This window comes from Eurosta solidaginis, chromosome 1, assembly GCF_040869045.1.
Source record: "Eurosta solidaginis isolate ZX-2024a chromosome 1, ASM4086904v1, whole genome shotgun sequence".
NCBI lineage: Eukaryota > Metazoa > Arthropoda > Insecta > Diptera > Tephritidae > Eurosta > Eurosta solidaginis.
Genome location: NC_090319.1, coordinates 17,151,429 through 17,178,738, shown reverse-complemented (window position 1 = coordinate 17,178,738; position 27,310 = coordinate 17,151,429). Strand labels below are relative to the sequence as shown.

General features: G+C 36.2%; 1 protein-coding gene across 1 annotated transcript in view; it reads left to right on the top strand.

Annotated features, from left to right (window-relative positions):
* The window catches only part of 5-HT2B (5-hydroxytryptamine receptor 2B), a 414,032-nt gene that overhangs the window by 354,658 nt on the left and 32,064 nt on the right, over positions 1–27,310 (top strand). The window contains exons 3-4 of the mRNA XM_067781839.1: positions 10,749–10,981; positions 18,516–18,738. Coding sequence (XP_067637940.1) covers positions 10,749–10,981; positions 18,516–18,738 — 456 coding nt within the window. The remainder of the gene's footprint in view (positions 1–10,748; positions 10,982–18,515; positions 18,739–27,310) is intronic.

The following is a 27,310-nucleotide window of genomic DNA, read 5'->3' as shown; positions in this document are numbered from 1 at the left end:
CATGTAGTAAAACTTTATGGATAGATGGGAGCATATTATACCAGCCATAAAGTTGAACAAACATCTCTGCGGTTTCTTTGGCGTAGGATTCAAACTTTTCCGTGTCAGTTCTCTTCCCGCAACATAAAACTTGTAAAATATTCCTACATCGTTTTATGAGGTTGACATCAATATCAGTGTATTATGAAACAATTTCCGCTTCTGAAAAAAACGCCGGACAGTATTGCCATCATTTGTGCTTCCATAACCAGGCTTTACAAAATCTACACAAATCGATAGATTTTGTTTAAGTTAAGTTTATTCTGAATTTGTCGCTTTCGTTCCTCTTTGTGCTTACTGGGATGTCGTTTTGTTTTCTTATAAATGTACATAGAAAAGTCAGTATGAATATATGTATGCATATATTCTATTAAATATTTCATTATTTTATACGTAAGCTGTTAGAAAAAAAAAAACAATTGCACATGAAATGTCGCTTTCCTAAAGCTATGCCTAATGAATACACGCGCTAATACGCCATTAGAAAAAAATCTACCAAAATCAATCGAACAAGTGATTATTAAAACTTACTTTAATTTCTTATAAACCATACTTGGGGCTATCAAATATCAAAAACTTGGAGAGGTGTCTTTGTTATTGTTTTTTTTTTATTTGATGCCAAAAAATTACAATTATTTCGCCCAACTATATTTTTGCCCAACTTTGAGATCCAGGTGGCGCTTATCCTTAAGCAATTTGAAATGCCCTATAATTTTTGTTTTCTTATCCTATAGTATGACTGTTGATCGCTGTAAAAAAATTTAGATTTACTAATACTTTTATTTTAAATGTATTTATGGCCAAAACTCCCCACTGCGCGCAGCAGCGGAATAAATCGAAAATGTGATTATGTTGTGGCATGCGGTCATCCGTTTTGAGCAAAGCAGCATACAGTTGGCCCCTTTATATATTTCATAGTGCAACTTTATGTAGACATTCAAAAAATGTATTTATTTTTTTCTACTTTTTTGTTTCATAGCTTTTTCACTTACTTTCGGTAGTTTGCGCAAAGAATTGCTAATTGAAGCATAAAGGGTGCTCCCTAAGTTGGTTTTCTTCCAAAAAATTAAGTAAACTATTATCGCCCGCGGTCGAAAGCTTTACCAATCCAATATATTAGGTAAGGGATATGAAAATTAAAGCCTTTATAGAGATTAAGTGACATCAGGCATAAGCCCAGTAGGGTAGGAACATTGTTGTTGGTGTGAGGGCTTAGGACTTACATCTACGCAATTTCGCCTCATAGGAGGACTGCAAGATGTCGGTTATCAAGAACTACTAATCTCCTTATCCATGGTGTTATGTGGACCGTGTTTATTGTACGATTTGCAGCCAGGGCATAAATTCGGCTGCATTCAAAAACGGAGCCTTCCCGATACCGGGTTACCTCGGGAAGTATTGGTGACCTTTCCACAGTAAGGGGCGCTGCTTTTCCGGAAGGTTCTTTGCCCGCATATAATACTGGGCCGTTGAACCCGCCTTGTCGGGCAGATGGTCGTATGACCAAGACGAACGACTTATTATCTAATTGTAATAAGGAGAATGATAAGGGGAAGACTAAGTCGCAAGCCAAGGACGACAAAAACGCATAAAGCGATGCGTTGGACTCGTCAGGAGGCAGAAAGGAGTTACAAAATAACTCCGTCCTTTTTTGCAATTACTAGAAGTTTTCTGTGACCTATGCCATTCGCTGCTTCTAGATCTGATAGCTGTATCACTTCTAATAGGAGTCTTAGCTGGCAGGCGCAGAGCACGACACAAAACTTGCTCGATCATTTCCTCCTACAACCCGCTCTTCCTAAGTCTGCTATCACTGACCTAGTCTAATTTAAAGGCATGTGACGCCAGAAAGCCGTGACCAGTCACAATAGCCGTTATTAGTCTATAGTCCTATCTTTTTAATGATAGGAGCAGCTTTGTTAGTCTTAGGTTGCAAGAGCTACACATAATCTTCAACATTTTACAGCCTCGCGCTTTGACCTACGCCTTTCCCGCTTGGTCGATCATGTTCACATCAAGCACAACAGGCTAGTCGCAGTTATCAATTTTCTTAAGCGAATTATCGTTGACTTTATAAAAGTTGTTTGAGTCAGTCTCAAGACAAGATTACTAAATATTTACCTGAGGAAGCCAATCGTTATAAAATTGTGTCCTTCAAACAGGTCTTCCATGATTTTATACAAGAACGGTTCAATCTCCTCCCCACTGGTGCCTAAGTTTATCCATGATCTAATCGAAAGAAGCGCACCAGTTATTATGTGTTCGGAATATCTGACGCCAACCAAAACAATAATTGAAAATTAGTATCAACCTTCCCGACCCACTTGTTGTTGAATACTTTCTGAAAGTTTTTCCGAATCTTAGTCGACTGTCGTGCAAAAAATTTTATTTGACCACGTAGGAAAGCGCGAGCTTCTTAGTACGAGGTGAAAAGTGTCACGCCAGTAAGGCTGACTACTAAAAAAATATTACGGAGGTCCCCTTGCGCTGGTTTAAGATAGCCGCGAGAGTAGGATTTCTGTTAGAGGCGTTGGTTCAATATTAGCATAGTTACTTTCAGGACATACGTGGCTTAAGCGGAGGAGATTCCAAGCACATATCAATAAAGCCTGTTACTTTATCACAAATAAAGTTGAGCCAAAGTAAGCGACTCCCTACGAATTCAGCCTTCCCCGTCTTCAAGTAGCTATCAAGCAATGGTCAATTTTTGAATTCAGGTTTATGACAATACGCCAGAAATTAGCTGTTCAGCATTTCACTACCTACTTCACAATGAGTCTTTTCGTATCTGTCCGCCGTGTTGTTGTCGTAGCGCGCCCGCCTACCACTTCGAAGGGCCTGGGTTCATATCACGGAAAAGCAACATCAAAATACTTTAGAAACGGTTTTTCTAAACGGGGTAACCGTTCAGTGGTTTGGAAAACACTTGCGGATATGCATGAAGGTCCCGTTACGAAAATTTCTCGGAAAAGGATCACAACGAAAATTGGAAGAGAAGAAGAGAAACAAATAAATAAATGTAAGGCGCGATAACCTCCGAAGAGATTTTAGGCCGAGCTTCCCTTCCAAGAAGATGACGAGAAGCTCGGCCTTAATCTCCTCGGAGCACAATCGTGCCTGATGTTTCTTATTTTTCATATAAATGATGTCCAGGTATCATAAGGAACCATCCCGTAGCAGATCTAAGCACGGTGTAGTTTTTTGTATGTGTTATGTACACACCCGTTGGCTTGTCATTTGACCCTTTCCACACATTTAAACACAACTTACCAATACCGGCAGAGATGCTAGCATGATCCTTTTGGCTGGTTCGTGTTTCGTTTTCCACTTTACGACTGATTTCCATGTTTGCAACTCTTATTTGGGGGTCTCCGGGATCTTGCAGGGAAATAGGATGAATTTCACAGTAGATTTCTGCCGCCTATCACTAGGGGTTTACGCACTCTGATCAAAGTCTTAATATAGTTTTACTTTAGCTTTTACGATAAAACTCGCGCTCTGTCAGCTACCATGATCTTGACACGCATGTGTTCCTTTTCTTAAAAGCATACATATCTCCTTCAGTCAATCACCGCCTCCTCACTTAAACCTAAGTTTATCGTATTGGTTACAATATCGAGAGTTTCTTGCGAGATAGTTCTTGTCAACAAACTGCCTTCAGTTTCCGCTGCCTCACGGGCTCTCCTAGTCAGTTAGATCAAGAACGGATCTCAGTGGTTGGTATATATAGACATGAAGACAACAAAATAAATTACAGTTAGAAAGATTGCTCAAATAACACCCTGTTTATTCAAATGCATTCGTTTACGCGAAAAGTGTTCTAATGACGAGCAAGAACGCACTAACACACCCCCATATCTATAACATTATTACGCCCTTTGACTTCTTTTGACTTTATTAACATTTGCTTTGTTGAACTTAATTTTTGTGCTTAAAGCTTTGTGTGTTGAAATTCATTAGGTTTTCGTTAATTGCTTGAAGACTTGTTTGTTGTTCTTTTAGGTTTTTGTTTTCATTCTGTTTTCGGCTATTAATTAAATTGCTATTTTACGTGCTTTGGTGGCATATCCAATGCGTCGTTTAACCTTAATGACACACAGAATGGTTTAAAATTATTTTAAAATAAAACTAACAAACTAACAAGATTTGGTACGTGAATAGAAATGATAAAAAAAAAAACGTTCACTATAGTGCGAAGTAGAGCCGTCAACACCATCACGTTTTTGCAGGGTTGGGATTTTGAGTAAAGTACTTATGTGGCGCTGGGATAGAGGAACTTACTTATACGAGGACTATTTTCTTGTATATACATACATATATAGACTTACTATAGATTTGTTAACGAATTGTTATAAACTTGCTATTTATAGGAAAATGAGTCAATGCCTTAAAATGTTTTTCATGTGTTATCAAGAAATATGGATTTATCATCACAAATTTAGCGACAATTTATCGAAAAGTTATCGATATGTTATCAAAAGATTTCGATTTACCTTGTCAAAATAATCGATTTGTTATAGACGTTCTATCTATTTATTACTAGCAGGGTACCAGGCGTTGCCCGGTTTGAGCAGATACTAATCAATAAGAAGGTGTATTTTAACGCATTCCTTCCCATTAAAGTCAAGCAATCTATATAAGATTTTATTGACCTTCTTCAAAATTTATCTCCCAATTTTTCTACTTTTTATAATTTCCTTATCTCTACCTTTACACCCTCTACCTCTATCCATCTTTTTTCTTATATCCCTCATTATTATTTAATTTATCATTCTTTGCTTTGTTTTTCAAATTTTATTTTGTCACATACAATTCATACTCAAAATCTCATAACTTAATCAAAATATTTTAGCTGCACAATTTTTGTCTATCATCTCATATAGACAGCTATTTTTACAATGGAATGCTTAAATTTAATAAAAACTTTTAAATCACTCAATGCAATCGCTTTAACTTTTTGTGAATACAATGCTATGACGAAACAAAAGTTTTGCACTTATGTACGTACATGGCGTATGAGCAACTTTTGCTGACATACAAAATTTGTCGCACCAACCAGTGGCGCACGTGAAATTGAAAAAAAAATGTATTTAAGTTCTTAGTTCTGGAATATGAAAAACCTTCGTCTTGATCGAAGGAACTTATAGCCAAAATTTGGTGATTATTGAAGTGTGGGAAATACGTTTTCAATAGAGAACACACCAACACACACATACACGGAATTTGATTTTATATATATAGATAGACTTGTTATCTGCGTGTTACCGACTTGTTATCAAACTGTTATCGATGTGCTACTAACTTGTCCGATAAGAAGCCAACGAAGATCTTCTCGTAAAGCGCGAAATTGTTTGTTTTTGGTAAAACTGCCTTTATTGGTATTTAATTTAAAACAATTTGTTATTGATAGTAGATAAAAATTGCAAAGTTTAGGACATGTTTCTGAAAAGCTTAGTACCCATTGGATTTTTATAGTATTGCTTTCATTAACAGTACTTCCGTGTTCACTATTATATCAATATTATTATCTGTATTTAATTAGCTGTATTAAGCGCGCCTATAAATATTCCACTCAAACCACTCATTGTGCTCATTGTCGGGATTTAGTTTCACACCCAGGTGAATCAATGGTTTTCGGTATTTCCTTTCACTAGTTCTCCCTGTTCTAGCAAAGTAATTTGTCTAGCGATTTATACATATATACATTTAACTGAAATGTTAGTATAGCAGATATTTACTACATATTATTTGGGTGACCCCAATTCTCTTCTTACTAATATGTAGTTGTATTGGATAAAAGATAAAGTCAACATTGTAAATATTTATTATCGTTATTACCACGATAAAAGGTGCAGAGTCCTGAACAACTCTTTAGATGAAACAAAAAAATACAATGTAATAGAAAGCCTTTAAGTTTAAAAAAGTGAAAATCTCCCCTGTTCTGTTGAACCTGACTTACGATAGCCTATCAAACAAGAGTTTACCAGGAATTTTAGTCTACTTCTGCAAGGAATGCCATTCCGATGTAACTGGCAGTGCTTCACAGATCCGCCCCTGAGTAGAGTTGCCACTTAATCAAATACACCACATTATTGTTACGTTCCAATAATGCGTGATCCATATACGGATAGAGATTTAACATGCAAACGCAACAACAATGTGATTCGTATGGATCAATTTGTTGTTGCATTTGCATGTTAAATTTCTATCCGTATCTCGATCAAGCTTTATTGGAACGCGAGGTATATCTCTTATATATCAAATTGTTGTGTGACAGCATTTGTAGTAGAACTCCTTCGAAACGGTTCGACCGATTCTCATGAAATTTTGTGTTATTTTTCATACCCAAAATGATCAGGGTGGTCCTACCCTTAATTTATTTTTTTTTTAGATAAGATATTTTGTTTTTATTTTTTTATGAAATAGCATTCATAAACACATACCACCCTCTGGAACTGGGACTGGGGCTGGGACTGTAACTGGCACTGTACTGCGAGTGCGACTGGGACTTGGACTTGAACTAGGACTGGAAATAAGGGATTGGGAAGAATAAAAAGAACTAGAGAGAAGAAAATCGGCAAAAGTAGAAAGAAACTGAGAAAAATATAGAGTTAGACGAAGATAAAGAGATAGGGATGTATGGAGCGTGGAAGGAGAAGGAGCCAGATAGAAAAAAAGGGATGGAAAGACGAACAGGGAGAAAAAGAAGCAGAGAGAGGAGTGAATAAAAGGATAACGAAATGGAGGGGAAAGAATGAGAGAGGGGAGTGGAAATAATAGGTAACAACTTATTAAAAGTGATGTATCTAGTGGAAATTTAGAGCAGAACAACGTTTTCCGCGTCGTTGTATATCGGCCACTGAGTCAAAAGCTAAATTTTGGATTTTCCAAATTGTTAGGTGAGAGCGGTATATCCCTAACTCGCTTAACTTTGTATAAGCATTAAGATAATTTTGCAAATTCACAATATCCTTAACTCTCTTATCTACGTTTTAACACTTCACAATATTGCCACCTGTTTTAAATTTCAAAAATCTTAATTCAGCTATACAACTGTAAGGCGCGATAACCTCCGAAGAGATTTTAGGCCGAAAATGGCGAGACGGGGCCTACTTGTTTTATGCCGAATCCGAACGGCAACTGCAAGGCATACGAGTTTTCATTGAGAGATTTTCATGGCAGAAGTACACTCCTAGTGCATGCCAAACACTGCCGAGGGGCGAGAGCGATAGAAAAATGTTTTTCTGATTGAAAAAATTTTTTCTAAAATTTTTATGTTGCTTTGCCCGGGGCGTGAGAGGAGAATCTTCGGTGTGGTATCCGGAGCACGCTACCATCACACCACGGCGGCCCAGCTATACAAATATAGGTATATAATTAATGGTGTTTTAAGTTTAATTTCCAAACATTTTTTTATACATCGTTACCACGTGGCCACAAAACAATCTCCTATTATATTTATTTGGGTGCCACAATTGTGTTGTAGCAGCGTGTTTCCCCTACCATACCGAAGATACTGTGTTCACGCCGCCAATGATGTAGCAGATTCTTACTTAAACTTAATAGAGTTACTCCTACCTTTGAAAATTTTCAACTTTTATTTATAGTGCATGAAAAGAACATAAATCGCTACCCCGTGTATAAGCTGATTCTCACAAGCGCGTTGTCAATAATAATAAAAATTCATTAGCAATTATTGCCTTCATTTCAATTTTCCTCGCTAAAAATTTGTGAAGTTACGAAAATAAATTGTCACAATCAGCTGGTTTGGCAGGGTTACACTGCCACTCCGTCATTTTATGAAGGGCAAATGTGCAACGCTTTTGCGTTGCGAACAGATAACAATTTTCACAAATGAACTATATACGAAGTAAAGGCGTTGCCTGTTGTTTGGTATATACAAATTATATTTACAACTCTTGCGCAGCGAACAAAAAGTGCCAGAAAAGAAAACGCTATTCAAAAATAATTTCAAAATGCCCTTATTATATTTTTATACTCAGTTGAGTAGAGCTCACAGAGTATATTAACTTTGATTGGATAACGGTTGGTTGTACAGGTATAAAGGAATCGAGATAGATATAGACTTCCATATATCAAAATCATCAGTATTGAAAAAAACATTTGATTGAGCCATGTCCGTCCGTCCGTCCGTTAACACGATAACTTGAGTAAATTTTGAGGTATCTTAATGAAATATGGTATGTATGAGTGCCCAGAAATCACCTCAGATCGCCAATTAAAATGAACGATATCGGACTATAACCACGCCCACTTTTTCGATATCGAAACTTTCGAAAAACCGAAAAAGTGCGATAATTCATTACCAAAGATGGATAAAGCGATGAAACTTATGACGCAGAATAGAAAATTAGTAAAATTTTGGACAATGGGCGTGCCACCGCCCACTTTTAAAACAAGGTAATTTAAAAGTTTGAAAGCTGTAATTTGGAAGTCGTTGAAGATATCATGATGAAATTTGGCAGAAACGTTAGTCCTACTACTATATGTATGCCTAATAAAAATTAGCAAAATGAGAACGACCACGCCCACTTTAAAAAAAAATTTTTAATCAAATTTTAACAAAAAATTTAATATCTTTACAGTATATTAGTAAATTATGTCAACATTCAACTCCACTAATGATATCGTGCAACAAAATACAAAAATAAAAGAAAATTTCAAAATGGGTGTGGCTCCGACCTTTTTCATTTAATTTGTCTAGGATACTTTTAACGCCATAAGTCGAACAAAAATTAACCAATCCATGTGACATTTGGTAGGTGCTTAGATTCTAGGACGATAATTATTTTATGTGAAAAAGGGCGACATCGGTTGAAGCCACGCCCAGTTTTTATACACACTCGACCTTCTATCCATCCACTCGGCCGTTAACACGATAACTTGAGCAAAAATCGATATCTCTTTACTAAACTCAGTTCACGTACTTATCTGAACTCACTTTGTATTGGTATACAAAATGGCCGAAATCCGACTATGACCACGCTCACTTTTTGGATATCAAAAATTACGAAAAATGAAAAAATGCCATAATTCTATACCAAATACGAAAAAAGGGATGAAACATGGTAATTGGATTGGTTTATTGGCGCAAAATATAACTTTAGAAAAAAACTTTGTAAAATAGTTGTGACACCTACCATATTAAGTAGAAGAAAATGAAAAGTTCTGCAGGGCGAAATCAAAAGCCCTTGCAATCTTAGCAGGAATACTTTTCGTGGTATTACATATATAAATAAATTAGCGTTACCCGACAGATGACGGTCTGGATCACCCTGGTCCACATTTTGGTCAATATCTCGAAAACGCCTTCACATATACAACTACCACCACTCCCTTTTTAAAATAATCATTAACACCTTTAATTTGATACCCATATCGTACAAACGCATCCTAGAGACACCGCTGGTCCACCTTTATGGCGATATCTCGAAAAACCGTCCACCTATAGAACTAAGGCCTAGTCCCTTTTAAAATACTCATTAACACTTTCATTTGATACCTATATCGGACGAACAAATTCTAGAGTCACCCCTGGTCCACCTTTATGGCGATAACTCGAAAAGGCGTCCACCCATAGAACTAAGACACACTCCCTTTTAAATTACTCATTATCACCTTTCATTTGATACCCATATCGTACAAACGCATTCTACAGTCAACCCTGGTTCACCTTTATAACGATATCCCGAAAAGGCGTCCACCTATGGAAGTAAAGCTCACTCCCTTTTAAAATACTCATTAATACCTTCCATTTGATACACATGCCATACAAACACATCCCAGGGTTACCCTAGGCTCATTTTCCTACATGGTGAGTTTCCCTTATTTTGTCTCCATAGCTGTTGTTGTTGTTGTAGCAATGCTCGCCCCACCTAATAGCCGCGACCGATCACAAATTGTCATCAATATCCTCTAACGGGAGTCCAAGGAAACTTGCCGTTTCAACAGGGGTGGACCATAAGGAAAGGGGTGTTAGAGGCGTTGGTTCCACATTACAATTGAAGAGATGGTTGGTGTCATGTGGGGACACATTGCAAGCGGGGCATACACTTTATATGTCGGGGTTGCTTCTGGATAGGTAAGAGTTTAACCTGTTACAGTATCCAGAACGAAGTTGAGCAAGAGTGACACGCGTTTCCGTGGGGAGTATGCGTTCCTCTTCCGAGAGTTTTGGATAATTTTCGTTAAGTACTGGATTCAGCGGGCAATTCCCGGCATAAAGGTCCGACGCCTGTTTATGGAGTTCACCAAGGATCTGCTTGTGTTTTTTCTAATTTGTATCGTCTCCATAGCTCTCAGCTGAGTATATAATGTTCAGTTACACCCGTAATTAGCCTTCCTTACTTGTTTATTATACTTTTCCATTGCATAAATTTTTTAAATTTTACAAATGTTAATTAATTATATCAACATGTGTACCAAACAAAAGCTAACTTAACACCTAACCATAAATATAACTCTTCATATAGAAATAAATTTCTGTTTGAAATAAAAAAATTTGTGAATCGGACTAAAGTCGTGTTTCGAAAAATTACATTTTGGAGTAGGGCTGCCCCCTACACTTCAAAGCAATTAGCATTTTCATGACCACTTGATATAGTCGCGCCTATTAAAACACATCCATCTCTGCCTTGATTATTGTACTAAATACTTATAATTTTTTCCTATTTTCTTTCTCTTTACAGGTTACTTTCCGCTCGGCTCACTGTGCTGCCTCATTTGGATTTGCTTGGATGTACTCTTTTGTACAGCGAGCATAATGCATTTATGCACCATTTCAGTGGATCGGTTTTTCTCATTGGCTTTTCCAATGCGTTTTGGTCGTAATAAAACAAATAAACGTGTGCTATTGAAAATTGGCATTGTTTGGCTATTATCCCTATCGACGAGTGTGCCGCTTTGTTTAATGTATTTGAAGGTGAGTGAGTGTGAGAAAAATATTTATTTAAATGACCAAATTATGTAAAAAGCCGTCAGTGTTTATGTCGCTGTTACTTACAATTACATTCAATTGCGCGCCCCTTTTGTTTTTTTTTATAGAAAAGATTAAGTATAGCGTTGCTTTTTACTTAGTAAAGGCTTAAATATAGTTCAACAAAAATAATGTCGACAAAATTGCATGAAGCAAGTGTGCCCACACACTCGCTCTTTAGGCTCCGTACGGCTCTCAACAACATCACTTTTGCTTCGACTGGCTCTCGCCTATAACCAAATCAATTTCGGTAGAATAACACTGAAAATAGTCATTTTTCAGTAGATATGCTACCAACTCTGTTCGAATTATTTGTTGTCGTTCCGGGAAAGAAGTTGTGGTACTTTTTATTGACGTTGCGGTGGTTTGGCTCCGTTAATAAATATCTCTTCGTAAAAAAAATTTATTTGAATTGTTAAGTGTTTGCTTTTATTCCTCCGTAGCATGAAAGAGTAGCTTTCCATACAAAATTCATGTAGCGCCACTATCTTAAAGCAGATAACATAGCAATCACTAAATTTCAAGTTAAATTTTAATTTAACAAGTAAGGAAGGTTAAGTTCGGGTGTAACCGAACATTACATACTCAGTTGAGAGCTATGGTGAGAACATAAGGGAAAATAACCATGTAGGAAAATGAACCGAGGGAAATCCTGGAATGTGTTTGTATGACTTGTGTATCAAATGCAAGGCATTAAAGAGTATTTTATGAGGGAGTGGGCCATAGTTCTATAGGTGGACACCATTTAGGGATATCGCCATAAAGGTGGATCAGGGTTGACTCTAGACTTTGCTTGTACGGTATGGGTATCAAATAAAAGGTGTTAATGAGTATTTTAAAAGGGAGTGGGCCTTCGTTCTTTAGGTGGTCGCCTTTTCGAGATATCGCCATAAAGGTGGACCAGGGGTGAATCTAGAATATGTTTGTACGATGTGGGTATAAAATGAAAGGTGTTAATGAGTATTTTAAAATGGCGTGGGGCTGAATTCTATAGGTGGACGCCTTTTTGAGATATCGCCATAAAGGTGGACAACGGATGACTCTAGAATGTGTTTGTACTATATTGGTATCAAATTAAAGGTATTAATGAGAGTTTTAAAAGGAAGTGGTGGTAGTTTTATATGTGAAGGCGTTTTCCAGATATCGACCAAAATGTGGAACAGGGTGACCCAGAACATCATCTGTTGGTTACCGCTAATTTATTTATATATGTAATACCTGCCAAGATTTCAAGGGTTTTTTATTTCGACCTGCAGAACTTTTTCATTTTCTTCTACTTAATATGGTAGGTGTCACAACCATTTTACAAAGTTTTTTCTAAAGTTATATTTCGCGTCAATAAACGAATCCAATTACCATGTTTCATCCCTTTTTTCGTATTTGGTATAGAATTATGACATTTTTTTTCATTTTTCGTAATTTTCGATATCGATAAAGTGGGCGTGGTCATAGTCGGATTTCGTTCATTTTTTATACCACGATAAGGTGCGCTCATATAAGTACGTGAACTAAGTTCAGTACAGATATGTCGATTTTTGATCTAGTTATCGTGTTAACGGCCATGCGGAAGCACAGACGGACGACTGTGTATAAAAACTGGGCGTGGCTTCAACCGATTTCGCCCATTTTCACAGAAAACAGTTAGCGTCATAAAATCTATACCCCTACCAAATTTCAAAAGGATTGGTAAATTTTTGTTCGACTTATGGCATTAAACGTATTCTAGACAAATTAAATGAAAAAGGGCGGAGCCACGCCCATTTTGAAATTTTCTTTTATTTTTGTATTTTGTTGCACCATATCATTACTGGAGTTGAATCTTGAAATAATTTACTTATATAATGTAAAGATATTAAATTTTTTGTTAAAATTTTACTTAAAAAAAAATTTTTTTTAAAGTGGGCGTGGTACTTCTCCGATTTTGCTAATTTTTATTAAGCGTACATATAGTAATTGGAGTAACGTTCCTGCTAAATTTTATCATGATATCTTCAACGACTGCCAAATTACAGCTTGTAAAACTTTTAAATTACCTTCTTTTAATAGTGGGTGGTGCCACGCCCATTGTCCAAAATTTTACTAATTTTCTATTCTGCGTCATAAGTTCAACTCACCTACAAAATTTCATCGCTTTATCTGTCTTTGGTAATGAATTATTGCACTTTTTCGGTTTTTCGAAATTTTCGATATCGAAAAAGGGGGCGTGGTTATAGTCCGATATCGTTCCTTTTAAATAGCGATCTGAGATGAGTGCTCAGGAACCTACATACCAAATTTCATCAAGATACCTCAAAATTTACTCAAGTCATCGTGTTAACGGACGGACAGACATGGCTCAATCAAATTTTTTTTCGATCCTGATGATTTTGATATATGGAAGTCTATATCTATCTCGATTCCTTTATACCTGTACAACCAACCGTTATCCAATCAAACTTAATATACCCTGTGGGCTCTGCTCAACTGAGTATAAAAATTTGTTCTCTTCTTGAATGGCTCTGTCTGTGCGTTTAGTCATGCTTAAGCCAAACAAATAAACATCACTAATTGGCGTGTTGTTTGCTTATGTAGCTTTTCTAAGCTTTCTATTATCTCGTTGCATTCTACACGCGTGCAAGCTTACAAACACATGTACGTACATATGTACACACTCTGCAATATTTTGCAGTCAATTTTGCCAGAGGAAGTAGTCTAAAGATTGGAGTTCCCTTGAGATATCAAACAAAAATTCTGTATACATTAGAGTGGGTCGATTTTAACCCGATATCGCGTCATCGATTTTTCGATAGAACACTCAGGAAAAAGTTCCACAACGCATACCCAAAAAAATAATTTTCGAGCCTGCAAAATTTTATTTTTTTTACTTTTTTTCGACTTTGATTTGTAAGGTTTTTTTCATGACCTATTAAAAAATCGTTCATATGTACACCCTGTCCGACCCAAAAATGTCCGCTATAAACGTTGTCGATAACAGTTGTTTAAAAAAAATATATATTTTAAAATTTTACAATCAAATGAAAATTCGGCTATCACAGCGGTGATTTGTTTGTCTTCTCAATATTTGTGGCTGTTCCGTTTCTTTAAAATCAATTTTACACAGCGATATATGCAGAAATAATATTGTAAATATTGAAATTCGTTTCATTGCAATGACACCACTGTGTCGTTTCTTGACCACCTTTCTCTTTTTCGCCCTGTTTCGCCCTTTTCTCAACCCCTCGTTATGTTACGTTATTTTCCTTCTTTTTCACATTTCCCACTATTCCCTTTTTTATCCTTTCTCTTTTTGCATTTATCGTTTTTCGCATTTTTCTCCCTTATTCGCAATTTCCCCTTTTTCTCTTTTATTACTTTTCCCCCTTTATAAGCAATTTTTTAAGGAACAACGTGATTTGTCACTGTGACATCTCAAACGCAACGTCTTTGTACTTAGCGTGCTTTGCACACCGAGTATATTAACTTTGATTGGATAACGGTTGGTTGTACAGGTATAAAGGAATCGAGATAGATATAGACTTCCATATATCAGAATCATCAGTATCGAAAAAAAATTGATTGAGCCATGTCCGTCCGTCCGCCCGTTCGTCTGTCTGTCCGTTAATAGGATAACTTAAGTAAATATTGAGATAGCTTCACCAAATTTGGTACACGAGCTTATCTAGACTCAGAATAGATTGGTATTGAAAATGGGCATAATCGGATGTTAACCACGCCCACTTTTTATATATATAACATTTTGGAAAACACAAAAAAAACCTGATTTTTTAGTAAATAATACACCTAGAATGTTGAAATTTGACACGTGGACTGATATTGAGACTCTTGATAAAAATGTGAAAAAAAATTTTAAAATGGGCGTGGCACCGCCCACTTGTAATAAAATCAATTTTACAAATATTATTAATCATAAATAAAAAATCGTTAAACCTATCGTAGCAAAATTCGGCAGAAAGGTTGCCTTTACTATAAGGAATGCTTTGAAGCAAAATTAACGAAATCGGCTAAGGACCACGCCCACTTGAATATAAAAGATTTTTAAAAGGGTCGTGGGCGAATAAAATAAGCTATATCTTTGCAAAAAACAGCTTTATATCAATGGTATTTCATTTCCCAAGTGGATTTATAACAGTAAATAGGAAAAACTTCAAGTTCTAAAAAATGGGCGTGGCACCGACCCTTTTGTGACTAAGCAATTTTCTATGTTTCGGAAGCCATAATTCGATCTAAAATTAACGGATCGTAATAAAATTGGGTACACAAATTTTCCTTATAGCAGAAAATAATTCTAATAAAAATGGACGGGATCGATTAAATATCACGATAACTTAGATATAAAACAAGTTTTAAAGTGTCGTAGACTACAATAATAAGCTCTAAGTTATAGCTTAAAAAATAGTTTTGAATCAATGATATTTCACTTATCAAGTTTTATTGTAAGAGGAAGGGGGGAGACATTTTTTTTTTTTAAATGGGCGGTGCCACGTGTTATGTAGAAAAGTAATTTATGTGTTATGAAATGTACAATTAAAGTTCACGCTGAGTATATAATATTCGATTGCACCCGAACCTAGAAACCTTTACTTGTTAAATTTGGTTGTGACGGTACAGTGATAAAAAAATAGTATTTACAGACCCAATAATACCTTATTCACACTGAAAAAAATTATCAATATTTATAAGAAATTAAATAGAAGATAAACAAACAAAAATTACCAGTACCAATTGCGACAAAGCAGAAATATAATGGCACGATCATGAGTAACACAAATCAGATATTCATTAATTTGTATTTCCGTAGAAAATTATACCTGTAATGAAAGCTACGAATGGGTCTTTGATTACGTTCATTGGTATGCGCAACTTTTACCAAAATGCTGTCACAATAAGTCATAGCAAACAAGTAAGGGAGGCTTAGTTCGGGTGTAACCGAACATTACATACTCAGCTGAGAGCTTTGGAGACTAAATAAGGGAAAATCTCCATGTAGGAAAATGAACCTAGGGTAACCCTGGAATGTGTTTGTATGAAATGGGTATCAAATAGAAAGTATTAAAGAGTATTTTAAAAGGGAGTGGGCTATAGTTCTATAGGTGGACGCTATTTCGTGATATCGCCATAAGGGTGGACCAGGGGTGACTCTATAATTTGTTTGTACGATATGAGTATCAAATGAAAGGTGGTAATGAGTATTTTAAAAGGAAGTGATCCTTAGTTCTATAGGTGGACGTCGAAATATCGCCACAAAGGTGGACCAGAGGTTACTCTAGAATTTGACTGTCCGATATGCATATCAAATTAAAGGTATTAATGAGGGTTTTAAAAGGGAGTGACCTTTAGTTGTATATGTGAAGCCGTTTTCGAGATATCAACCAAAAAGTGGACCAGGATGACCCATAACATCATCTGTCGGATACCGCTAATTTAGTTCAATATATAATACCACGAACAGTATTCCTGCCAAAATTCCAAAGGCTTTTGATTTCGCCCTGCAGAATTTTTTCATTTTCTTCTACTTAATATGGTAGGTGTCACACCCATTTTACAAAGTTTTCTTCTGAAGTTATATTTTGCGTCAATAAACCAATCCAATTACCATGTTTCATCCCTTTTATCGTATTTGGTATAGAATTATGGCATTTTTTTCATTTTTCGTAATTTTCGATATCAAAAAAGTGGGCGTGGTCATAGTCGAATTTCGACCATTTTTTATACCAATACACAGTGGGTTCAGATAAGTGCATGAACTGAGCTTAGTGATGATATATCGATTTTTGCTCAAGTTATCGCGTTAACGGCCGAGCGGAAGGACAGACGGTCGACTGTGTATAAAAACTGGGCGTGGCTTCAATCGATTTCGCCCTTTTTCACAGAAAACAGTTATCGTCCTAGAATCTAAGCCCCTACCAAATTTCACAAATATTGGTGTCTAATCTTTGGTGATTCGGCGGGCGAATAGGTGTTTTGCTATTATATTATTTAAGTGGACTGTGTATTATTTTAGAGAGGGAGGTTGCTATGCACCTGTTACATCTTGTATTTATTCATTGGGGCGAGCACTGGGGGGCTCCAAGGTATTGGCTGCGGGTTGAGCCACCTTGTTTTGCTTTGAAAACCCCCGCTTTGGGATAAAAAACTTAAACTATATCTTTAGAATATTTCACTAACCAGTTGAGAATTACAAGCACACTCAATGGCTAATGAAACAAACGAACGAAAAATGTTCATAGTTTAAGTCACTTAAACAATTGGTAAATTTTTGTTCGAATTATGGCATTAAAAGTATTCTAGACAAATTAAATGAAAAAGGGCGGAGCCACTCCCATTTTGAAATTTTGTTTTATTTTTGTATTTTGTTGCACCGTATCATTACTGGAGTTGAATGTTGACATGTTGTTGTTGTTGTTGTAGCGATAAGGTTGCTCCCCGAAGGATTTGGGGAGTGTTATCGATGTGATGGTTCTTTGCCGGATACAAATCCGGTACGCTCCGGTACCATAGCACCATTAAGGTGCTAGCCCGACCATCTCGGGACGATTTATGTGGCCACATTAAACCTTCAGGCCATTCCCTCCCTCTGTACCCCCAAGTTCCATGAGGAGCTTGGGATCGCCAGAGCCTCGTCTGTTAGTGAAACAGGATTCGCCGGGGATAGGTGAGGCTGAAAATTGGGTTTGGAGAAGCTATATATTGTGCTGGCAACCTGAAAGGTTGCGCTGCACAGCCCCTTGAATCTGGTATTTTAGTCGCCTCTTACGACAGGCATACCTACCGCGGGTATATTCTGATCTCCTAACCCCCTTAACCCGCTGACTGTTGACATAATTTACTTATATACTGTAAAGATATTAAATTTTTTGTTAATTGATACCTCAAAATTTACTCAAGTTATCGTGTTAACGGACAGACGGACGGACGGACATGGCTCAATCAAAGTTTTTTTCTATACTAATGATTTTGATATATGGAAGTCTATATCTATCTCGATTCCTTTATACATGTACAACCAACCGTTATCCAACTGAGTATAAAAATAGCTAACGCTACAGCTGTCACGGTTTTTTGTGACAAAATCACAGCTACATGCATAGTTTCCAGCTTACGGCTTCCCAGTCAAGTGGAAAGCACGAAAGATGAAAAATCATGAAACTTTAGAAAAATCGCAGCAACAGTCACTGAAATTTAGAAGCGATGAAGGGCATTCATAAAATGTAATTTCGTTTCCCAAATTTCCCAAAATAGTAGGTTATAAAAGACCCTGGAATAAACATACATTAGTACTACCTTCTAACGAAATAGTTCTACAGAAATTTTTCAGCTTCTACAATTCTCTGTAGGGTAAACATCAGCTTCCAAGCACATTTTCACACATTACGAAAAGAGACTTGAAAACCATTCAATAATGTACTTTTATCTAATTGACGCTTGTGTTAGGTGTTAGTTTACCGCTCTTTACTCAATTCCTCCTCTTCTTCTTTTTTAGAATCAAGCATCTGTGCTGGTTAATGGTACATGTCAAATACCGGATCCTGTTTACAAATTGGTCGGATCGATAGTTTGTTTTTATATACCATTGTTTGTTATGCTACTCTCTTACTGTCTCACGATACGCCTACTAATGAAGCAAAGTCGCAATTTGGGTGGAATAAATCAACCACAAACACCTGGATGGGGTAGCATTTGGCTTGGACAAAGTAGCGCAATAGGTAAGTGTAATTTTGTATAAAAATTGTAAATATTTTTTTAACAGCAAACGTAGCCGATGATGGATTGCCTATTCCTATTTTGCACGAAAGCAACCCTTTTTTTTTTGCTACTTCCTCCAACTCGCTTTCTTTCTATACAGCTCGCCCCCAATCCCTTGAAGTAAAAGCAAACAAATAACGAGACTATTTTCGAGATTATTTCGGGCATATTTTGTGTACATTTTGGGCCTTTTGTTTTCCTAAATCATTTCGGAATTGTTTCGCGGCCATTATGGGACATTTCTTAGAACATTTCGGAAGTTTTTTCATTGTAATTGAGAGCTGTTTTGGATATAATACTTGGCTGTTTCGAGATTGTTTGCAGGGTTATTTCGGATTATATGGGGACACTGGCTTTAAAAAGCAAAAGGAACTATTTCAAGAGATTATTTCAAAACTTTTTTACCTGAATTAAAATTTAAAAAAAATAGGAGACCATTTCTCAATCATCCAGAAATTGTTTTTCGGACTATTTAGGAATTATTTTCCTATCATTTCAGGGCAGCTTTCGAGATCGTCTTGGGATTATTTAGAAGATAGCTCGGACAATGCTGGTATAATTTTCAGATAAGTTTGGGATTGTGATCAAGATCAATTCAGCGGTATGCTCAGTATTGTTTCAATTTGTTCTCAGGATCATTTGTGGCATATTTGAAGCACCTTTTCGGACTATTTCGGATTGTTCAACATGATCAGAATTGCTTGGTAAACATTTTGGGATTTTCCATGGCTCATTTTGCGAAATTTTTCATTATAACTAGGGGTTATTTTGGGTATGATCATGACTGACTTTGGATTGTTTTCTGGTTATTTCAGATGATTTTGGAACTACTACATCTAAAGGCCATCTCCAGGTTATTTTGTGGACTAGCTTTCGAAGCTTTTTTGGGCACAATTTCGGCACTACTTGGATTACGGCGGGCTAATTTTGAGACCATTTCGGTACTATGCCTCAGACACTTGGGGAGTGACTTTGGTGATATTTTTGAACTTTTTAGGATGGTTTTTGATAACTTCGGAATTGTTTTCGGATTTGTTGCTGGATTTCTTGAAATTTTGTTAGGGATCATATCCCCTCAATGCCGGGAGTAGTTTTATTTAAATTTTTTTCTGCTTAAAGCAGGCTATATCTGCAGCGTGATACGACTAAAAATCAACCCAAGGACCACAGATTAATAATGCGGGGCCAAATTATACATGGTCTCAAGTAAGACGTAGTATAATGGGGTATGGTTGTACCTCGAAGATAGATTAGATGCATTAGTGCGCTGCTACCCAAACTTGACCTTTGTGTTCTTGTTTCCTGTATTCCAGACACAGTAGTCAACCTACTATTAATCCGGCTTATACAATATAGACTTCAATGAATGGCTTGCTGTCTTATAAGCACATATCAACCTTCGATCTAATCTGTCTCTGGCTGAGGATTGATGCGGGAGCACAAGGAGCTACAGCCTACGGCGCTGTGTACAAAGTCAAAACTGGTACAACTCTACCTTCATGCTGGCACGTTTTATATAGCAACCGGAACCTTTTAACTTGCCCGTATTTGGGTTGAGTGAGTAGACTCGTCGCCCTATAACTCTGCGACTCTTTCTTCTCAAATCTACCTCCGGCCGTAGATCGATGTATGAACCCAAAAAACCTCAGAAACCTATTCTTGCAAACAAATGCTACTTTTCCCTAACTAATAGGAAATTTAAGAAAAAACGTTCTCACTTGACTTGCAAAAACTGCAAGGGGATACGTCCATTGAATGCGAAACAGTTGTAGAAGCACATGGTCTCACTCTTTGCTCCCAGTTGGCATGAGTAATCGCTTGGAAAGAACGACTGACGTGCTGCGCTCCCGATAGAAATCACTTACAAGCTCGAGCACCACATAAAACTAATTTCTGGCCCATCGTGGTATAGAATTTGTGCACAGTTCTATGAAACCAAGTTCTTAGGTTCAACTGTAAGACAGTTTCCATCTAAAGCATTTTAGAATAATTTTTCCACTAGGTGTCGCTCTCAGCAGTGTGACAAGTCTTAAGAGCGTAAAAAAGGCGTGAGTACCAAGTATTCGTAAAGCTCGTGATGTAAATATAACATAACGATAATTTTCGATAGTTAATAGATAATTTTTGATAAATTTTGTAAAACAAATCAGTAAATTTGTGATAAGAAATCGATAAATTTTTGATAATATTTTGATAATTTTCGATAAACAATCGAAAACTTTTGGATAGAAGATCGACAAATTTTCAATAATGAATTTAGAACTCGTCGATGAAAACTCGATAATTCGTCGATAACTTGTACATACCCAGTCCTATAATAAAAAATTAACTCGCCGTTAGGATATGGATAACAAGCTTATATACCCATTGATAACAAATTGATAGCAAGCGCTCGGCCAAGCGCTCGGAACAAGTAAGGACGGGACTATCTTCGGCTGTGCCGAAGACTTCAAAGCTTTCATGAATGGGGCTGAACAATAATCTTATCCCATTCGTAATCTCCAAATAATGCGCTGTATAAGAAAAGAAATATATAGTGAACAGACGTACATACCTAAACGATTTTAAGATTTAATTTCTATCTGAACGATCGGTTGTATGGGATAGGTAGATGCTATATACATATAGCTCCGATCGAAATGATTTTTTCATGAAATTTTCTATGATATATTCGAATAAATATAACCAAGTTTAACGTTTTTATATTGGAAATTAAGGGAGAAATTTCCAAAAATCTTTCTATATGAACGGTCGGTCGTATGGGATATATACTATATATAGCTCCGATCAAAGTGTTTTTTTCATGAAATCTTCTATGATGTATTGGTATATATATCACCGAGTTTCACGTTTATACTTTCTAAATTAAGGGAGAAATGGCCAAAAATCTTTCTATCTGAACGATCGGCTGTATGGGATATAATTATATATAGCTCCGATCAAAGGGATTTTTTCAGGATATCTTCTATGATATATTAGAATATATATCACCGAGTTTCACGTTTATACTTTCTAAATTGCGGCAGGACTGACCAAAATCGTCTTATCTGAACGATCGGTTGTATGGGAGATATATATTATAGAGGTCCGATCCTACCGGATCCGACAAATGTCTAATATAATACTAAAATACATCCGTGTGCCAAATTTCATTGAGATATCTCAAAATTTGTGGAACTAGTTTGCGGACAGACGGACATGGCTATATCAACTCAGTTCGTCGCCCTGATCAATTCGGTATACTTAGTGGTGAGTCTGTCTTCTATATTTCTCAACGTTACAAACATCGGACCAAAGTTAATATGTACACCATTTCATGTTCATAAAAGGAATAAAAATCTGTTCCCGCAACATAACCAGAAATAACAAGTAAGGAAACCTAAGTTCGGATATAACCGAACATTACATACTCCGCTGAGAGCTTTGGAGACAAAATAAGGGAAAATCACCATTTAGCAAAATGAACCTAGGGTGTTTGTATGACATGTGTATCAAATGAAAGGTGATAACCCTCCGATGAGTGACAGTTCTGAACTTCACGGCCGTGTGAAAAGGTCCCTACGGACCTTTTTTTGTAAATCATGTTTTTTTCCAGGGATGCACCTTAACGTTAAACTAATCGTTTATCAAAAAATGTCCACCGTTTCCGTTGAAACACTTCGAAATATTATCGATAAAGAAATTATCAAGATAAATTGTATCTCGTTTTTAACCGAAACGAAAAGCTTTCGTTAACGTTAAAAACGTTAACAAAAACGTGATACTTTGTGTTTGAATTGTGCTGGCAATGCTATAGCCATGGTGAAGCCGTAAGGTGTAACAGCGAGCGGACATACACACACAAATTCCATGTAATTTGTTGGTGGTAACGTCAAAAATACTCTGAGAAATGTTCGTACTGTCAAAATTCATGAGAAATGTTGCAATCAGCTTGGCTAATGTTTTCACCTTTAATGACTCCGCCATCAATCAGCTTTGCCAGCATAGTTTGAAATTAGTAATCAACATAAACGATTTGATTTCGTTTTGATATGGCAGAAAACGAAAAATGATTTGGTTAATGATTTCGTTAATTTGACGTTCTTAACGTTAATAAACGAAACGAAATGACTTTGTTTCGTTTATTAACGTAAATTATCGTAACGAAATGATATCGGTTCGTTGGTTAAGCATGCCTGTTTTTTTCATATAAAAAATTTTTTTTTGATTTTTTTGTTTTTATTGTTTATAACTAAATTCTACATACAAAACTAATTTTGTCAATTTTTTTATTTTTTTTTTTTTTTGTGCTTGAATTTTCTTAAGACTATTATAAAAAATTTTAAAAATTATTGTTGTTGAGCGTGTACTTCTTGTCCCCCGCCCTGTGTGCAAGTGTTGCAGCGATGTAAAAGTCTGCTATGTTCTCCGCAAACAGCGTTTTCCGCTGCCGCCCATACTCAGAACGGCAAAGGCGACATGACGGTCTAGTTGACCTAGCCGCAAACGACGGTGCATTGCCTTTCATCGGTCTTGGTAATACCTGAAATGAAAAGAAAAATAAAAAACAAATAAATATATATTCTATTCTTGAATTTGAAGATGTTTTTCTTACCCTGACATCGAATGCTTCCATCGCATTGCGTATCCTTGGATATGAGGTTATATGGTTGTTCATGTTAAAGTATTAATGAGGGTTTCAAAAGGGAGTGACCCTTAGTTGTATATGTGAAGGCGTTTTCGATATATCGACCAAAATGTGGACCAGGGTGACCCAGAACATCTTCTGTCAGGTACCGCTAATTTATTTATATATGTAATACCACAAACAGTATTCCTGCCAAGATTCCAAGGGCTTTTGATTTCGCTCTGCAGAACTTTTTCATTTTCTTCTACTTATTACTTTACAAAGTTTTTCTAAGGTTATATTTTGCGTCAATAAACCAATCCAATTACCATGTTTCATCTCTTTTTTCATATTTGGTACAGAATTATGGCATTTTTTTATTTTTCGTAATATTCGATATCGGAAAAGTGGGCGTGGTCATATTCGGATTTCTGCCGTATTTTATACCAAGATAAAGTGACTTCAGATAAGTACGTGAACTAAGTTTAGTTAAGATATATCCTTTTTTGCGCAAGTTATCATGTTAACGGCCGAGCGGGAGGACAGACGGTCGACTGTGTATAAAAACTGGGCGTAGCTTCTACCGACTTCGCCCATTTTCACAGAAAACAGTTATCGTCATAGAATCTATGTCCCTACCAAATTTCACAAGGATTGGTGAATTTTTGTTCGACTTATGGCATTAAAAGTATTCTAGACAAATTAAATGAAAAAGGGCGGAGTTACGCCCATTTTCAAATTTTCTTTTATCTTTGTATTTTGTTGCACCATATCATTACTGGAGTCAAATTTTGACATAATTTACTTATATACTGTAAAGATATTAAATTTTTTGTTAAAATTTGACTTAAAAAAAAAAATTGTTTTAAAAGTGGGCGGGTTCGTCATACGATTTCGCTAATTTTTATTTAGCACACATATAGTAATAGGAGTAACGTGCCTACCAAATTTCATCATGATATCTTCAACGAGTGCCAAATTACAGCTTGCAAAACTTTTAAATTACCTTCTTTTAAAAGTGGGCGGTGCCACGCCCATTGTCCAAAATTTTTCTAATTTTCTATTTTTCGTCATAAGGTTAGCGCACTTACCAAGTTTCATCGCTTTATCCGTCTTTGGTAATGAATTATCGCACTTTTTCGGTTTTTCGAAATTTTCGATATCGAAAAAGTGGGCGTGGTTGTAGTCCAATTTCGTTCATTTTAAATAGCGATCTGAGATGAGCGCCCAGGAACCTACATACCAAATTTCATCAAGATACCTCAAAATTTACTCAAGTTATCGTGTTTACAGACGGACGGACGGACGGACATGGCTAAATGAATTTCTTTTTTCAACCAGATCATTTTGATATATAGAAGTATATATTTATCTCGATTAGTTTATGCCATTACGGATTACCGTTATGCGAACAAAGTTAATATACTCTGTGAGCTCGGCTCAGCTGAGTATAAAAATATGCAAAACTGGTTATTTCCCTCACTCGCTTTTATTTTCAACGCAAAACTGAGGGTAATTGCCTAATATGCTCCACTAACTATCACTGCAGCCTCAGCACTATGCAAGGGCGAGTTATTTGCATAGTCATGCCAGACAATCCCATTACCATTCCATAATCCCATATACGGAGCAACATTGAAATGTTAAAACGGACAACTATTGCTAGTTGGATGTCAGCAGAACTGACTTGCTCACTATTAGCTTAAACTTTATACCATTCAAATTTTTTTTCTTGCTATTATTTCCTTATTTCAATAGCATGGAGTCCATATTTTTCCTCCATTCATGCTATTTTGCAAACTAACCAATTCCTTTGGTTTTTTTTTTTTTGAATACAAAACGAAAATTGGGTGGGTGTGGGCAGGGTTTGGATAAGCTGCCTTTGACATACATGTAATTTAAACAACTTTGCTCTGGTTACCACTCAAATTCTAATACATCACGTAGTAATTTCTAGCTATAATCTTTTTGTATGCATGTTTGTCAGAGTGAGTCAGTTTCTATGGGACGGTTTCATTCAACTTCACTCGCTTAAAAATTTTGTAAGACAAGGGTCCAACGGTGCATGGTCTGTCGGGCTACACACCATGCCCTACAACCTGGACAAAGTTTCCATCGTGCAATAGATCATTCTATGCTTCCCTCATTCAAAAGGCCGGTCAAAGATTCCTTTGCTTACAAGGTCAATTGAAGTTCTCACCTAACACCGATGGACTTCTAAAAAATCTCTCTCTCCCCAATTATGCTAAAAACGCTGATGTATTTGGTTTATCTGCACTCATGCTATTGTTATTTTATTTTCTTTATTTTAGCACACACGCTTTGGGAGTAATACGGTTTGTCGAGTTGAATTTAAATCTTGGGGAACGAATTTTAAGCTAGATTTTATCGCGGGCTTGGCGACTAAATCAAAAAAAAACCGTAACGGATATTTGTCAAAAAAGATCCGAAAAGGCTCGAAAAGGTTCGAAAACGTTCGTAAAGGTTCGGTGTTAGCAACAGGCCAGATACATAAAATTGGATCTCTATCATAAACAGCGGTGGGCACCACTACATTTACACGGTTACCAAATTGAGAATGTGTTAGTAAACACGAACGCTTAGCGAGCACGAAAGCAAAATCAATTATTTATTTAGTTCAAGCGGTGAACACGTGTCACACGCACCCTTTGGTACTCTGTTTTAAGCGCGCGTGCGGCACTTCCTCACCGTACGACCATCGAAATCAAACTAAAAGAGCTGTCGTTGATTTTCACGAAGTAGCCATTGTGCTATCGCATATCGTATACATATATGGTCGCTTACAAGCCAACCTAATAAAACCACACTGCGTTTTTTTAGCGCACGCAAACAACCGGCGTTTTTTGCCCTAACCCAAATAAGCATGCGTTGCGACAATAGGGGGACTCATTATAGCATATAAACTTATAAGGTGTAAAATTATATCCATTTACACACGCGGTTATATGAACGCACCTAGTAATACTCTTGATAAACTTGATTGTTTTTCAGCTGTATTATTGCCAAAAAAAATTTTTTGATTGTTATACAAATTAAAAAATACCAAGATTAAGTGAAAAATCAAAACTAAAACGCCTTTACCTGCTGATGTTGGAGATTTCTGATGAAAATGCCGGCTGTAATGTCTGCAAGGTTGCATTCCTTTGAGTTTACCGCGTTTACACAATGAAATATGCGCGTAAATTTATACAAATTGTGTAAATGATTTTTCATACAAAATTTGACAGCTCGTGCGTAAACTAGATAAATTTATACGTTTACACACTTTATAAGGCATTTATACGGTTACATGAGTCCCCCTAATGTAAAGCATGTGTGCAAACGCCAAATCTAAATGTCACGCAGAACAAAAATTGGAAATCGAGTTAGGTTTTCACGCAGCAAATTCAATTAGAGTTGCTCTCATACAGGTTGTATGTGCATGAGACATTTTTGACAGAAAATGACTTGCGTGCGTTTATATTAGGTTGGCTTGTTAGCAGGTGCTAAACTCACGCCCACCCCGGATCATAAAATTAAAGTTAAAGTTAAATTTAAAGTTAAAGTTAAAGTGAATGTTAAAGTTAAAGCGAAAGTTAAAGTTAAAAATAAAGTTAAAGTTAAAGTTAAAGTGAAAGTTAAAGTTAAGGTTAAAGTTAAAGTTAAGGTTAAAAAGTTAAAGTTAAAGTTAAAGTTAAAAAGTTAAAGTTAAAGTTAAAAGAATGTTAGGGTTAAAGCGAAAGTTAAAGTTAAAAATAAAGTTAAAGTTAAAGTTAAAGGAGAAGTTAAAGTTAAAGTTAAAGTTAAAATGAATGTTAAAGTTAAAGCAAAAGTTAAAGTTAAAAAGAAAGTTAAAGTTAAAGTTAAAATGAAAGTTAAAGTCAAAGTTAAAGTTAAAGTTAAAGTTAAGGTTAAAGTTATAGGTA